Below are 14,927 nucleotides of genomic sequence, written 5' to 3'. Positions count from 1 at the left end.
AAAATAGGGGTTTCGGGGGACGAAAACTCTGGCTCTATTCTTAGTATTGAGATATGTTTAAAATTAAACGAGGAAATTCGTGAAACGCAAAATAGGTTTTCCATTCCATTCAATAGCGTACACAAGGGCATTGTCAAACTTTGTACGGAAAACTCTCAAATACAGTGAAACACCGTATAGTATTATATACCTATACAATATAAGTGTACCCATATAAGTATTAAATATTAAGTATATATTACGATGCTATGATATTGCAGTATTGGCGTATTGCCTACCTATACGAGCATTATACAATATATTAGCTATTGCGTTTGTTCCGATGTGTATACGTATGGACATATTAATCATATTATTGTAATATGTATTCACAATAAATTCGTTTGTCCCCACACAATAACAACGATACTTCCGTACACTTAACAACAAAGTTTCTTGGGTAACGGACGGCGGCGGCAGGGTTCGAAAAAAAAAAAAAATCGTCAAACCGAGAATTTTCCACCCCCTTTCATCCACCGTTCGTCCTTGCCGTGCCTTTGTATTATAATCGCATTTACGCGGTTCGTGTGCGCAAACCACACTATATGTACTCGCTGCGGTATAATAATAAATTCACGTCACGAATACATGTATATTGTATACATATTATATTACAGTATTTCCCGTATATATGCGCGCTCACTGCAGAGTATACACGTATATTGTATATACCTATACGGCTATACACAGAAAACAGTCGACCTAAACACATTTTTTGAATTCTCCGAGAAAACAAAAGACGGTGTCGTCTCTCTCTCCCTCATCTGCACCCTCTCAATCACACTCACTCCCACCGTTGCAGGCTTTCTGAGCGGGGGATGATTATCCTCATATTTTGTCCACGGTAAAGATCTTCTTACACTTGACGACAACCCACGCCGCTGACCACCACACAGATAGTTTGTTTGACCCGTGCACACACACACACACACACACACACACACACACACACACACACACACACACACAGAATACTAGACTAAATATATACATATAGACTGAAAGAAACAGTCTGCAAGTACAGCAGATACCAGTTTAACAGTAGTTAAATGGAATAATAGTCATTTAAACCGCGAGTACAAAATCCTAGAGTGCCAGCAAATCTAGTGGACCTCGGTGGTATACATACCTCCATCCCCAGAACCCAGTTAAATCCACCAACGGCTGTATACTGGCAATCGTGTAATATTCACCAATATGTCGTAGTATAGTTCCGATTTGTATACTGTATAGCGTGAGTAGGCACCAGCTACTGTACATAGATAAGATATAAAGATTTAGATTTCATTTATAAATATAAAATAGGTTTATAATATTATATGTGTATTAATCGAATTGTATACAGTGATGAGCGAATTATTAGTTATAAATTATTATGTTCATACCTAATGCACTTATAAAATGTATAACATATTTCGTAGTACCTAGGTAAGTATAATAGCAAAAAAATAATATTAACAAATATAATAGGTATAAGGTACTTATAATATAATATTAGTAGACGGACATTTCTGGATCGAAGCACATAACTGTGGGTTTGCACGTTGATACTGTGATGATTATAATATGTGATACGTGCGTCAGCGGAACAGTAAGTCGCGCGAGAACACTTGGAAGTGGTGCGGCACCAGAACGGGAGGGCCCGCGTCGTCGGTAGCCGGCGATCGGAGCGTGGAGTACATCTTGACGGTGGTCCGTTGCCGGGGCAGGACAGTCGTCAAAAGGGCGCAATCGACGGTTACCCGGGCCCGCCGGTCAGTGAACCCGTGAAGATGACACGCGCCCGTATCGCTGTCGTAGTGCACCGTGCCTGCGGTGTACGTGTAGCCGTTGACCGGTGGTTCCGCCGCCCACGGTCCCGACGACAATTCTTCCACCGTACGCGACACGTACGCCGTTTCGGACGCGTAGTACTCGCCGTCCGCCGCGTACGCTGACGGCACGGTCATCAGGCGAACTTGCATCCGCCTGGACTCGGCCACCGCCGCCGTGACCGCTCCGCCACCGTTTGCCGACCACCGCCGAAGTAGCCTGCGCCGCAACCGCAGCTGCCGCGTCGTCTCGGCAGCCGGCGCAACCTGTTCGGCCAGACACAGTCGGACGTTGGAGGCCACCGCGTCACCGTCCACCGACACCTCCACCGCCGTTGGCCGCACGTCTTCGGACAACGATAGCAACAAATTTTCGCACACCGGCCAATCGCAGTCGACGTCATCTCCGCTGTCCAGACTATCCGCCGCGGGTCGCTGCATCGTGCCAATCGCCGCCAACGTGATTCTGCAAAAAACAAACAATTATTTTAATCATTTATTTTTTGGTATGGTCGTGTTTGAATTAAATCAAAAAAATTATCACAATCCACAAGATAGGTATAGTTGTTTAATGCATGATTCAAAAACGTGGTATGATAGTAACTTTATATGATACGCATACCCCTTACCCCGCCGACCATCAGACAAAGCTATATCTAGTTAACCGCTTTTCATTGGTTGTCACGATTGATATATTTCTATAGTGCATTAGGGGGCTAAGTGGATACAATGAACCGCGCCAACTCCGACGGTATTCAGTTGGTTGCCATCATATACCATGTCATTTTATCATGGTTTAATGTATCGTATAACGCAATTTCAGATTTATTAAAATAATTTGTACTATATTATAGGTAAGATCAATAATATATACTAGACGGTGTAGCCAAACCAAACTCGATTTAAAGTGTGCAGCGAAAGTCACTTCCTCTTAGTCAATGCTATAAATACCTTATATATTTACTATATATTTATTATTTAAGTGTTACGCGTGTATCGTGACGGTGGGCGCCATTTAATATACATAAATTCCGGCCTGGCACACCAAGGGCCCACGGATCCGTATTTTTAAGGGGCCCCATAATGAAATACAAAGGCCCCGAAAAAATGTACTTAACATTTTAATGAAAATTATCACCACCATTTTTGCCTTTAAAAATGCATTTATTCAAATTCTAATATTTAGATTTTTTAAGTATATACCTAAAAACCATATTTTCAAATTCCTAAAATATTTTTTCTACTAATTAACGACTGTTCTGTTGCGATACAAACTTCTATTTTTCAAATGATAAGTAGGGTACTTTTTACTGAAAATTATTTAGCAAGTGATTTTATTGAAAATGTTGATGTATCTTAATCAAAATTCTAATAAGTAGTAAAGTAGTTGCTGAATTATTAAAATGTTTATGTTAAGGATAATAATCATTAAATATGGTTGTATACAACAATATAAACTTTATGTAATATAAGATGTAATACTCAGTATACTTAGATCATTTATTCATTTTTGAAAATTATTTGTATTGATAGATCAATAGTGATTAATAAAATTTGCAAATAACCTAAGCCCCCGATCTACTTACCTAACCCATTTCCGCATAGAAATATTATCCTTAGTACACAAAGTTATAGAACTCGAAAACTACTAGTTCGAATTTTGGTTTAGATTCATCAAAATATTAAAAAAAAATATCTGCTGGATAATAAAAAATAGAAAAGGGTGATTCCTATTTGAAAAACAGAAGTTTGTATTGTCAGAGCATCATCTTTAAATGGTACAGAAAATCTCAAGTATTCAAAAATCTTCAAGTGTATTTAAAAATTCCAAAAATCAGAATTTGAATGTAATATATTACATATTATGTATAATTTGAACATACAAATAGAGCATACTTAAAAAATCACCCTGTATAATATTAACGATTAGTCTGACGCGGGGAATCATTCGTCTGTAATAATAAACTATGAAACTATTGATAAATCTGAAACCACAAAATAATAATAAATAATTATTATTATTAATTACACAGAATACAGAAACGAAATTACGAAAAACAAAATTATATTTCTGTTATAAAATTTTAGCTTTGAAGACAAATTCATAAGTAATAAGCATAATATCATATTTAAGTAAGCTTTCAGAACTATGCGATATTTGCATATCGCAAATTATATGTTGAATCCAACAGCGGGGCCCTCGTTCGAGCCTATTGTTTTTAAGACGAGAGATAGGTTAGGTTTTAGCTTCAGTAGATCAATTAATCCAAAAAAACCTCCTCCTACTTGTCACTTGACACTTGTACTATTATGCCCTCCTCACACACTATACTATATATAGGTAAGCATCTGCAGGGCCCTGTAAAGCAAAATTACGTAAGGTTAAATATTTCAATAAATACTTTACGGAGTCCTATATATAACACAGATATATGCCGAGCAAATAAAAAATTCACGAGACCCTAAAAAAAAAAGGAGGGGCTACGGGCGCTTTCGTGGCCCAGCGGCCATGGCCACGCTGACACTGTAAATGATAAATATTTCGACCGAAAATATATAGTGGGCGGAATTTATAATTTTATCCCCATTCGTCGTTGGGTGCAATAGTTATATGTTGACATATATTTTCACTTTTTAACCTTACCTATATTTTCACATCATCGCGTAAGACTATACGGAAAAACGTAAGTATAAACAATTCCATACGACCGTCGTAGGATAGTATTATATTATAATAAACCCAAGGCGGAGTGAATATAATGCTATTTTGCTGGTTTAGAAAAACGTAACATAATAATTAAATACATCTCAAAATGTGTTCTATAGCAGTTTAGCTATTGTATGCTATATACGTGCAGTGTGTATAATATAACATAATGTCATTCACACTATATCTCCACACTCGTGTATACAAACCAATATACCTACCTATGTATATCAGGTTGGTATATTATATATATATATTGCTTTGCATTTTTTTGTCTTATCCCTGGAAAAACACACCCTAAATCCGGTACCGAGGATTACACGTATACGTATAGAATGCAAAGCCGTGTACCTTCCAATACTTGTTATCTATGGTTTTAAACGAACGCTATATATTATATTATATATATATATATATATAGGTCGTATACCGCAGTGTGAGAAGCGAGAACAGTCCCGGTAAGCTTTACGGGCTTTAGTCGAGTTGATTTTTAATAATTTGCTAGTATACCTACGAAAACAATTTAATGGCGATGTATTGTATATAGGATAATAATTTATTCGTATTTTCACCTCATCGCACCTACATTTAATTAAAAATATTTTCAGCGCTATATGCGATCCATAAGTGAAGGATATATTATTATAGTCATTTGATTTCTTTAATTCCTGGATAATTATCTTCTTTTTTCTCCAAATTTTATACCATTGCCGGATTAATTTCGTCGGTCGGAATGCCGAATATAATAAGGAGTTTGCGTTCTATTGTAAACCGTAATATATATATTATATATATATGAGCGTACAATAATAATGGACGGTATTCTCGGGGTGTAAAAATTTACACGATACCGTGCGAGACCGCGCCCAACGAATAAGTATGGCCTCGAAATTTTTGCTCGGTATTCGCGGTCTATATGGTTATATTATAATATAGGTTTCCAAATTCTTAGGACGTATACAACGTACTCGGCGAATCGATATCATTCCTGCAACCATCGCGTTACCAGGGCAGATCGCTTTATTAATCGATTACCAAGGCTACCCAACCAATACCATATAGTATGGTTTTTAGGCGTTACGATGATATCATTATCATATAGGTATAAATGATTAAGTTGTCCTTGGAGAAATGAGTGTTAAAACGCGTAGACTATAATATATAATACATTATGTATTAAAATTTAAAATTAACATAGGTATATTATATTATATAACACGATAAATTCATTATGCAGATATCGCAGTTAAGCTCGCCGAGTCATTAATATCGAATCACCATAAGCCACGCATAATAGGTAAAACTAGACGTCTGGGTTATCTCATTAATAAACCCAATGAAACGAGTCGGTAATTTATAATGAAAGTTTACGGCGTCTCACGGGCCGGGAAATATTCACGAAACAACAACCACCTATTTTCCCCGAATGCGCTTATGCACGGAATAATATACTTATAACAATCGCTTGTATGGGTAGGACGGACAAGTAAGTACTGTGTGTAATATCATGGTTTCTAATAATTATTTGTACACGAGTTTTTTGACGAAATTTACGTCAGTCGGCGCCCAAACACGTTCGAGTGGAGCAAGTTACGACGCAGGTACAAAATATTATACATATTAGGTACAGTCTACATATTATTCACAGTGTATACACCGAGAGCATAATATAGTCTGATTCATAATTCGATCGTTATTAGGACGAACCTAAATAATGGATGGTCGTAGACGCTTATAACTTACCAGCTGACTATCACACCGACCTGCGACGATTTTTAAGACTTTTGATAATAATAATATCATATCGATGAATGGTTTCAATAACGGTTTCCAATCATACTCGCGTTTAACGATATGCACTCGAGAAATCCACTCGTTGCGGTCGTATAGAATATATTATGGCACGAATTTTTCAATCGATGTGTACAGGTTAGGTTAGCTCGGTGGCTGTAATGCTATATTATTTTTTATTTTTTATTAATATTATAATATGGTTGAAAGTACACGTAGAACGTCAAGTGGAGTACATATTGTACATACCTATATTATAAACACACCGGGAATTATTAGAGAACAAAGAGTTTAATGCAAAACGTGCGCAATTATTATTATGACAAGTGTTATTGTAACGTTTCGATCGAGTAAGTTATAAATTGTAATATTATAACAGCGACGACGACCGTCGGAGCGCATTAGAAAAACAAATAATAATGATCCCATATAATATAATGCGGAATAAAATATAATATTACATATTAATTACATCTATAGTTATATTATATAGATGTGTGCGTCGCTGCAAGCGTATAGGTATTATATTGTTATGTACGCGTGTGAAGTCTTAATGATGGATACAGGTAGGTACATGTTGTTACTTACACATGTGGATGACAGTAATTTTATAAATATCGACCGTGGGTATTTCGAAAGTGTATATACTTGTGGTAGGTATATCGTACACAATAATAATAATACTCTCGGTATACATGACATATTGTATTATATACGATCATTATAATATTATGTTACCCGAACGCAAACAATAAATATCTACCACCCGGTCCTTTTCCTAAAGATTTTTCCCCGTTGCAGCCCTGCAGCAAAGCATAATATAGAACGTCGACGTCTGACACTGCCTTATGCGTGTAACGGTGCGCGCAGGGCGAGGAGAGGGCGAGTAGAATTGATTTTCGTGGTCAACAAATATTTATTATTTCGTATAGACGACGGTCTTATGCATGATGCGAGTAGAAGAAAGTCGCCAGTGTTGAAAAGAATATAATAATAATATATATTATAGCAAACGATTGTTTTATTCTATAAAACTGCCAGCACATAGTCAACATACTGCGCGCTTTTGATATTCCTACATAATATAATATTATTGTACTGCCCTGCACCTTGAAGGGTTCTACCACCACCCATGCGGGCGTAACTAGCATTGAATAGTTACAGTGGCTAGAGTAGTAGAGTCTTACAAAACCAAAGTGTAAAATAACACGTGGGGGGGCCGGAGGGCAAATGACCGATTACGATAAATTCGTACTTGGTACGTACACTACACTGTACACAATTTCAATTATATTATATCATATTTTATATTGTATCATTTATTATTGATTTATTATTTTACATATTATTTTTTTTTCGTAACGATTAGGGTTTTAACTGCAAGCCTATAAGGGAGGGGCTAAAAAGTAAAACCTCATAGGGAGGCTAAATAGAAGTACGGAGGGGCTAAGCCCCCCAAGCCCCTAGTTACGTCGATGCCACCACCACTTAGATTAAGGCGTGTTACCACCTACTTCTAGAGATTATAGGTAGATACAGCGGGGCGAGGTTAATTTTTGGCTTAAACGGAATGTTGACCGGAATGGTTCAATTAGAGTTGGCTTTTGGAAAAACTATTTAAGCGGATTTTGCCGAAAAGTTTCAAGCGGACACACAAATAGGATCGGATAACGCGCGGCATTAGAATTTTATATGTATATTGTATAATAATGTAGTGGGAAAATACTCGTTTGAATTCTATGCTGCAGTTATACTAGTCCGGTTGACGGGTTTTTTTCTTCCTCTCCGTCCCTAAAAGGAAACGGCTGTACATAAATAACGCAGATTTGAATCAAGGGTAGTATAATAAATTATAAAATTTTAGCCAAACGTGATGCCGTGTGGTTAATGATCGAACGAATTTGGTACTGCCTGCAGCGATCCTATATAATTTTTGAATCCGTTTTTGGACGAATATCGTTTTAAAATTTCACACGCCGTTTAAAATAGTTGTCTATGTTTTTACATAATAATATAAAATAAATTTAGTTTATTTTTTATATATTTTGCACACCGTTATAGGTTATGCGTTCACCATATATCTATACATATTGCCGTATATCTATAGTTCCTTTAAATAGAGAAAAAAAAGGGATTGTGCAAAAGACCTCGAGCTGACAACGGCCATAATATATGCCACCACGAGGACGAGACGAGATCGATAATTTTACCGTACGTTCTGTGGTATGGGGCTTTATAATATGAGTATATAGTACCTACCTTTATATAATATAATGTTATTATACCGTGATAATATATTTCATATTTGTGTGTGAGTGATAATATATATTAATATATATTATAATATTATAATGTATAGTATAATATATGAGTGATATGACTGATACGACGAGGGAGAAAGAGAAAAAACATATAGGTACAGACAGGTAATAATTATTATCGTCAACGTTTTTCGTTTGGCCCTTATCGAACTGACGAGTATTGTTATACAGAGTTGCAGAGTATTATTAAAATCGTTTATATTTTCTTTCGTTTTTTATCGTGCCATACCATCGCGTTGTATATACACGAAGAAAAAAACACTTTGAGTAGTTTTACGTGAACTACGAGCGCCGAGTGACGAGAGTTGTGATGTTTTAAATTTATAATTAAAAATAAAAAGTTCCAAAGAGTGGGCTCCAATCATTAACTGCTTATCAGCACGAGAAATAATGAATGAACCCTAATTAGTATTTTTAACGCGATGCCCGTGATTATTACGAGAACTAATAACTCACTGTTTTAATTTTGTACATTCATGTGAATTGCGAGCCTATTTATAGGATCCGTTTTACGCCTTCCACGGAGGATTTTCGAAAACGAACGATCCAAAAACTTTATTACAATAATAATATAATAATACCTATATTATATGTATCACATAGTCTTAAATAAATACAAAACTGTTAATTATAACAATAGTTGCTTCGCGCCACTTAAATATATTAATAAGATTAATATTAGTGTTATTTTACTTTTCAATTTAGATTTTGTTACAATGTCATAATTATTTTACATTTAATTCGCGTTATCAGAATTTTTTTATTTAAACAGTTTTTATCGAGAATAAAGCCTTTAACTAGGTCATTATAGCCTGTATTTACATTTAAATTAACAATATAATATAGTATTAGTTATGATTATTGGTTTAACTACATATTATTATTATTATTATTATTTATATAGAGTTTGCTTACATAAATACAATTTTTTTTTAAAACTTATTTAGGTACATTATGTCATTCTGACTTATTTTCAGATTTTGGTATTAATGCCGATGGTTTTGAAAAATCTATGAACTATATATGATGAGTGTTTTGTTTTCCGAGTGCTTCTTCCATTGTAGTAGAATGTTTAAGGATGCTTCTTGCAGTGGTGGATAACGGGTAACGATGAACTACCTAGTGTTTTATTGTGAGGGGTGTACTTGGGGATTGACCAACCATGCTCTCCCTCGTTTTCTTCTTCAATAATTCAGTTATTCAAAATCTGATTTTTGGAATTTTAAAATAACTTATAAGTTGGACTATATTTTAAAATTCTTGAGAATTTTTGTAATACTTTAGAAGTGTCCAGTGGAGATACAAACTTCAGTTTTTCAAATGAGAACCCTCCATTTCAACTGAAATTTATTCAGTGGAATAATTTTTCTGAAAAATTTGGAGTATCAGAATCAATAAGTTCATACGAGTAGTTTTTGAGTTGATTAACTGTGTGTTCTAAGGATTAGTAATGGGCTCATAAGATATGGGAGTTATGGTGGTTTGAAAATGTTAGTCATTAATATTAATCATGAACATAAATAATTTGTAGAAATGGGCCAAGTGTAATAAATACTAGTTCTAATATTATACATTATTATATTATTTATATTTTATATTTTTGTAAAACTATATTGAAGGACTAAATATGCTTAGTACACACATTTTAATAACTAAGAAACTACTCATTCAAATTTTGAATAAGGTACTTTAAATTTTCAAAAAAATTATCCACTAAATAATTACAGAAAAAAGAGGGGCTCTTATTTGAAAAGCAGAAGTTTGTTTCGCCACGGGACACTCCTTAAGTAGTAAAAATAATTCATGAATTTAAAAAATTTTCTTTGAGTATACTTGAAAATTCCAAAAATCAGAATTTGAATAAATTCATTATTAAAGGAAAAAGTTGGGATGAATCTCCCATTATATGCATCTACATGTGTGAGGTTGGTGTGTGCGATTCTTGATCTTGTAGTTACAATGTCTAAACGACAACGAATATTAGTATGGGTAGGTACTCAATTTATTTATATTATTTTTTATTTCTTTGAGAATATTGGTGGTGGGTATTTGATTCCAACATGCTTGCCACATTTTATCAGTGTGTATAGTATATTAATATATTTTTTTATATCTTGGTACGGAACTACAGAAGTGCGATTATGATTGTTGTCGTAAGCAAAGTGATTGCCTAGTTTGCTTATTTTTCAAATTTTTAATTGTCTTTGATTCCATGTTATCAGAAATTACTATATTATTATATCCATTACCCAAGCACATTCGGCACGTGGATGCATACAATTATTAACACGCATTGTATAAGTGAGAACACTGCGCAATGGTCTTATAGAATATTTAATTAAATATTGTTTTCATTCGTATTGGACGTTGGTATTATAACAATAACCACATTCAACGTGTATCGATCGGAAGTAGTCTATCAAAAATGTTCTAAAGGAAAAATTAAAGATTTTAAATTCTTAGCGGATTTGGTGTTTAATTTTACCATTTATTATTATTAACGTGTCTGGCGTAATCTTTATAGGAGCAGTAAAAATGTAATGATTTTCCATTTTAAGGATGGTTCCTTGTAGAAGATAGTTGGTACTTGAGGGGGTCAAAAGTAAAATAATACATATGTAATTTTAACATTTTTATAAAATTGGATATTTAAATAAAAAAATATCGATTTCAGTTATTTTATTGTAATTTAAAAAATATATTATACGTATATCCCTGGGATTATAATTTTTCACCAAATATTTTATTAGTATTTTCTAGACATGATACAATTTTGAAAATGTTTAGATTCATTTTAAGGAATTTATGCCACGAAAATATTCACACCGTTTTATGGTACGTTGGTAAAGCGTTATTATAATTATTGTCGTTATCGGGAATTTAAACAGATTAAATCGCAATAGTATTTGTGACTTGGCCTCTAGACGTTTTTACTTTTTAGCCCTTCTTGCTTAAAAACCAAATCTTTCCATAAACAAAAACTATCATGAGTTCAATCTGTAAAAGTACGATATACCTTTTACATATTTACGTATAAGGAGAATCAAAACATTGATCAGGCGATCAGGCGACTATGACCCAAAACAGATTCACTATACTAATAATAGAAAGATAATTACTGAATAAGATTATTAGGAAAATAATTTTTTATAAACATCTGCATCTAAACATATAGGCGTATACAGTTATACAATATTTATCATACCACTTATTTTATTTTTAATGACAGGATAGGGCCACTTTTACTCTATGGTTAATTTTAAACTTTGATTTTACAGTACTCCCTAGGATCGGTGACTTCTAAATTCTATTGATGCTCAAAAGACGGGGGGGGGGGGGGGGGGGGGGGTTATAGGGCTTTGGATGGAAAATGCATTATACATAATATATCCCTTTCAAATGATTTGAATTAGTATTTATAAATATTTATATAGTTAAAAATTAGATTCAGTATAGTATACCTACCCTGCAGGCTGCAATGAATAAAAACGTAGTTTGTAACTTCTTATTTACTTCGGTTTTTAAAGTTAAAGAAATAAACTAAATAAAACTTTTAAACATTAAGGTTATTGTGGTCTAGTATTTATTGTATATTATGTTAATATATTGTAGTCGATAATAATAAGTTGGCAAAATAAATTGTTTTGTTATACAACGACTACCTTACCTAATAAAATAAAAATAAATATTCAGGCGCTGAATATCAAGTGGGCCCCTCAACCTTGCAAGCTCATGGGTCACAGTTCCCCCTCTTAATCCAGACTTGAGGGTCTCAATTGTTTTTTCAACACAACACACCTAATTTATATTGAAGTTCATGGCAAAACGCTCGTCATAGACTAAAAATAAAACATGCAAATTAAACGCTGTTTTTAGTATAATTATAATGTTTATTACCTATACATATTATATACCTTTATTCATTTTTTCACCTAAAAACAAAGGCTGTTCTTAAAAACAAATTTAACTGTTAAATTATTACGGTTTAATAACAAATGTTGTGTGTACTAAAAAAAATATTTTTTAGGGGGATACACCGGTTGGAAATAATTGCATCTCTGCGTAGTAGAACTAAATGAAAAATATAATTTGTTATAATTTTGTTTTTAGAAAAGCTTAAAATATGACAAAATGTAGTCAACTATATATTTTATAATATGATGTTATTACTTAGGTATCTAATTTATATCTAAATTCCTCATTTTCTGTTATTAAAAATTAAAATACCTAGGCACTATAACTTTGTTATTGGAAATCCAACCGCAAACTAAAATTATTTTATTATTTTAAAAGTTTAAACATCGGCCACAGATTTTTTTTAGATCGTTTTTATAAATTCTCTAACTTATGATTATGATAATATAATATTATGTTATTATTGATATAAAACTTAAATATTTGTACTTTTTGCTGAGCATTTTTTGTAATAGGTATAAGTTTATCGTTTTGATACTTTTGAAACATGTGTATCCGTTATACTTGTATTATTGTGTAATAGTTACATGGAAAAAATTGTAAAAATCAAAGCTCGTTAGTATGATTTGAACATTAGGTTTTGCATAAAATAATGTTGCAGGTGTATACTTTAGTTTTATTTATACGATGAATTGCACATTGTAAAGTTTTAGAGTAGAGTCGGCTGTGATGTAATGTTTCTATTTGCATAAATAATTTGTTTAAACCTTCAAACTTAAAAGTTAAAATTGTTTAAAATTAATATAACCATATTAAATATTAAATTTTATTTTTTTACATGTACAATATTCTTCTACCGTAGATAATATACATAATAACATATTAAAACATACAACAAATGTTTTTATCCAAACAACAAACTTTTGTATGTCATACAATTTTAAGTTATTACTAGCAGTACGGCACTAGAACCTATATTGTATAGACTGTACTCTATTATATTTACCTATTATTTTTCAGATATACATTTAATATATTTTATAGTGTCAAACTAATAAAAAGTTAATAAATAGGTATGTATATAAACTGTGCACTTAAATCCTAACTATTAAATATTATTTCAGTTGTTGATCCAACTAGTGATTAACGCTGAACTATACAGAAATTTGAAAATATCTCACAAATTATTGTAGTTAAGAGGAATTCAATTTCTTAAATGTTTAATATATTAATACATTTTTTGGCATTGGTGTCTTCAATTTAGTTTAATTTTGTCAGTGCATATTATTTTTTTTTTTCTATGCTTAATTTATATTTTTAATGCATACAATTTTGCATAATATTTAGATATTTGTTATTGCATATTTAACTAGTTTTTATAGTGCATAGAAATCCAAAAATCCGTACAGCATAAGGGAAGTTTAGTTTTGGTTATTTCATCTTTAAATTTCTTAAAAAATTTTAAGTAATTAACAAAATATGCTTTTTGTTGAAAAACATCAAGATATACCCAAGTCCCATATAGAAAAAAACAAGTAAGTAGTACAAACTGTAAAAAAATTAAAACCATTACAAATGTTCCTTTGGGAACCGATATAATAATAAGTATCAGTTGTAACTCCGGTAGTATATAAACCAAAACCATAATCCCCTATTAATTTGTGTTACTAAAAAATCAAAACCTAAGTGAGAACCCTATCTTCAGAATTTCCCTCTGCAGCAGTTTCAAATAATATCATCAGTTGACCTCTGCAGATTTTCGCTTTCCGCCAGACCCCGAAGACGGACATTGAAAATATAGTATAAGTATACGGGGGAAAAAGTTCATAGTATAATAAATCCACGAACAATTTCAACAATTTTATAATAATGTACAAATATAATACATATAGGCTATAAGACCTATAGGACTTTCTATAGTGTCTATACGACTGTGCACTGAGAACAACGAGAACATAAATAAATATTTGACGAAACCATACGTATGACTACCACGACAGCACACATACGCAGTATTATTGTGACTTATATGAGTATAAAAGAACGTCGAAATCATCGCAGTGAAATTGATGACGAAACATGGTCAATATAATAGGATACTCCCGTTCACTGCAGCCCGTTCTGGGAGAGAAAAAATAAAAATGTTAATATATGTAACATACAAAAACTATTTATATTGTCAAAAGACTATAATATACGACCCGACATAATATATACCACACTATTTTGTTTAGATTTCATATAGTCTATATATTTTCGCTGGAGTCAAAAGCTAATATTATATATAAAATTCCTATTGTGTTCATCCGCGATCCATCTGCACAAACACCCTTGGGATTAGTT

The 14,927-nt window shown here is 32.9% G+C and overlaps 1 protein-coding gene across 2 annotated transcripts in view; it reads right to left on the bottom strand.

The window, feature by feature from the left end:
• Positions 1–1,350: 1,350 nt before the first annotated feature.
• The window catches only part of LOC132950915 (uncharacterized), a 133,720-nt gene continuing 120,143 nt past the window's right edge, over positions 1,351–14,927 (bottom strand). For both annotated transcript variants that reach the window (XM_061022533.1, XM_061022535.1), the window contains one exon: positions 1,351–2,316. In XM_061022533.1, the coding sequence (XP_060878516.1) occupies positions 1,620–2,291 (672 nt within the window). In that variant the 5' untranslated portion in view covers positions 2,292–2,316 and the 3' untranslated portion in view covers positions 1,351–1,619. The remainder of the gene's footprint in view (positions 2,317–14,927) is intronic.

This window comes from Metopolophium dirhodum, chromosome 8, assembly GCF_019925205.1.
Source record: "Metopolophium dirhodum isolate CAU chromosome 8, ASM1992520v1, whole genome shotgun sequence".
NCBI lineage: Eukaryota > Metazoa > Arthropoda > Insecta > Hemiptera > Aphididae > Metopolophium > Metopolophium dirhodum.
This window is presented reverse-complemented; position numbering and strand designations above follow the sequence as displayed.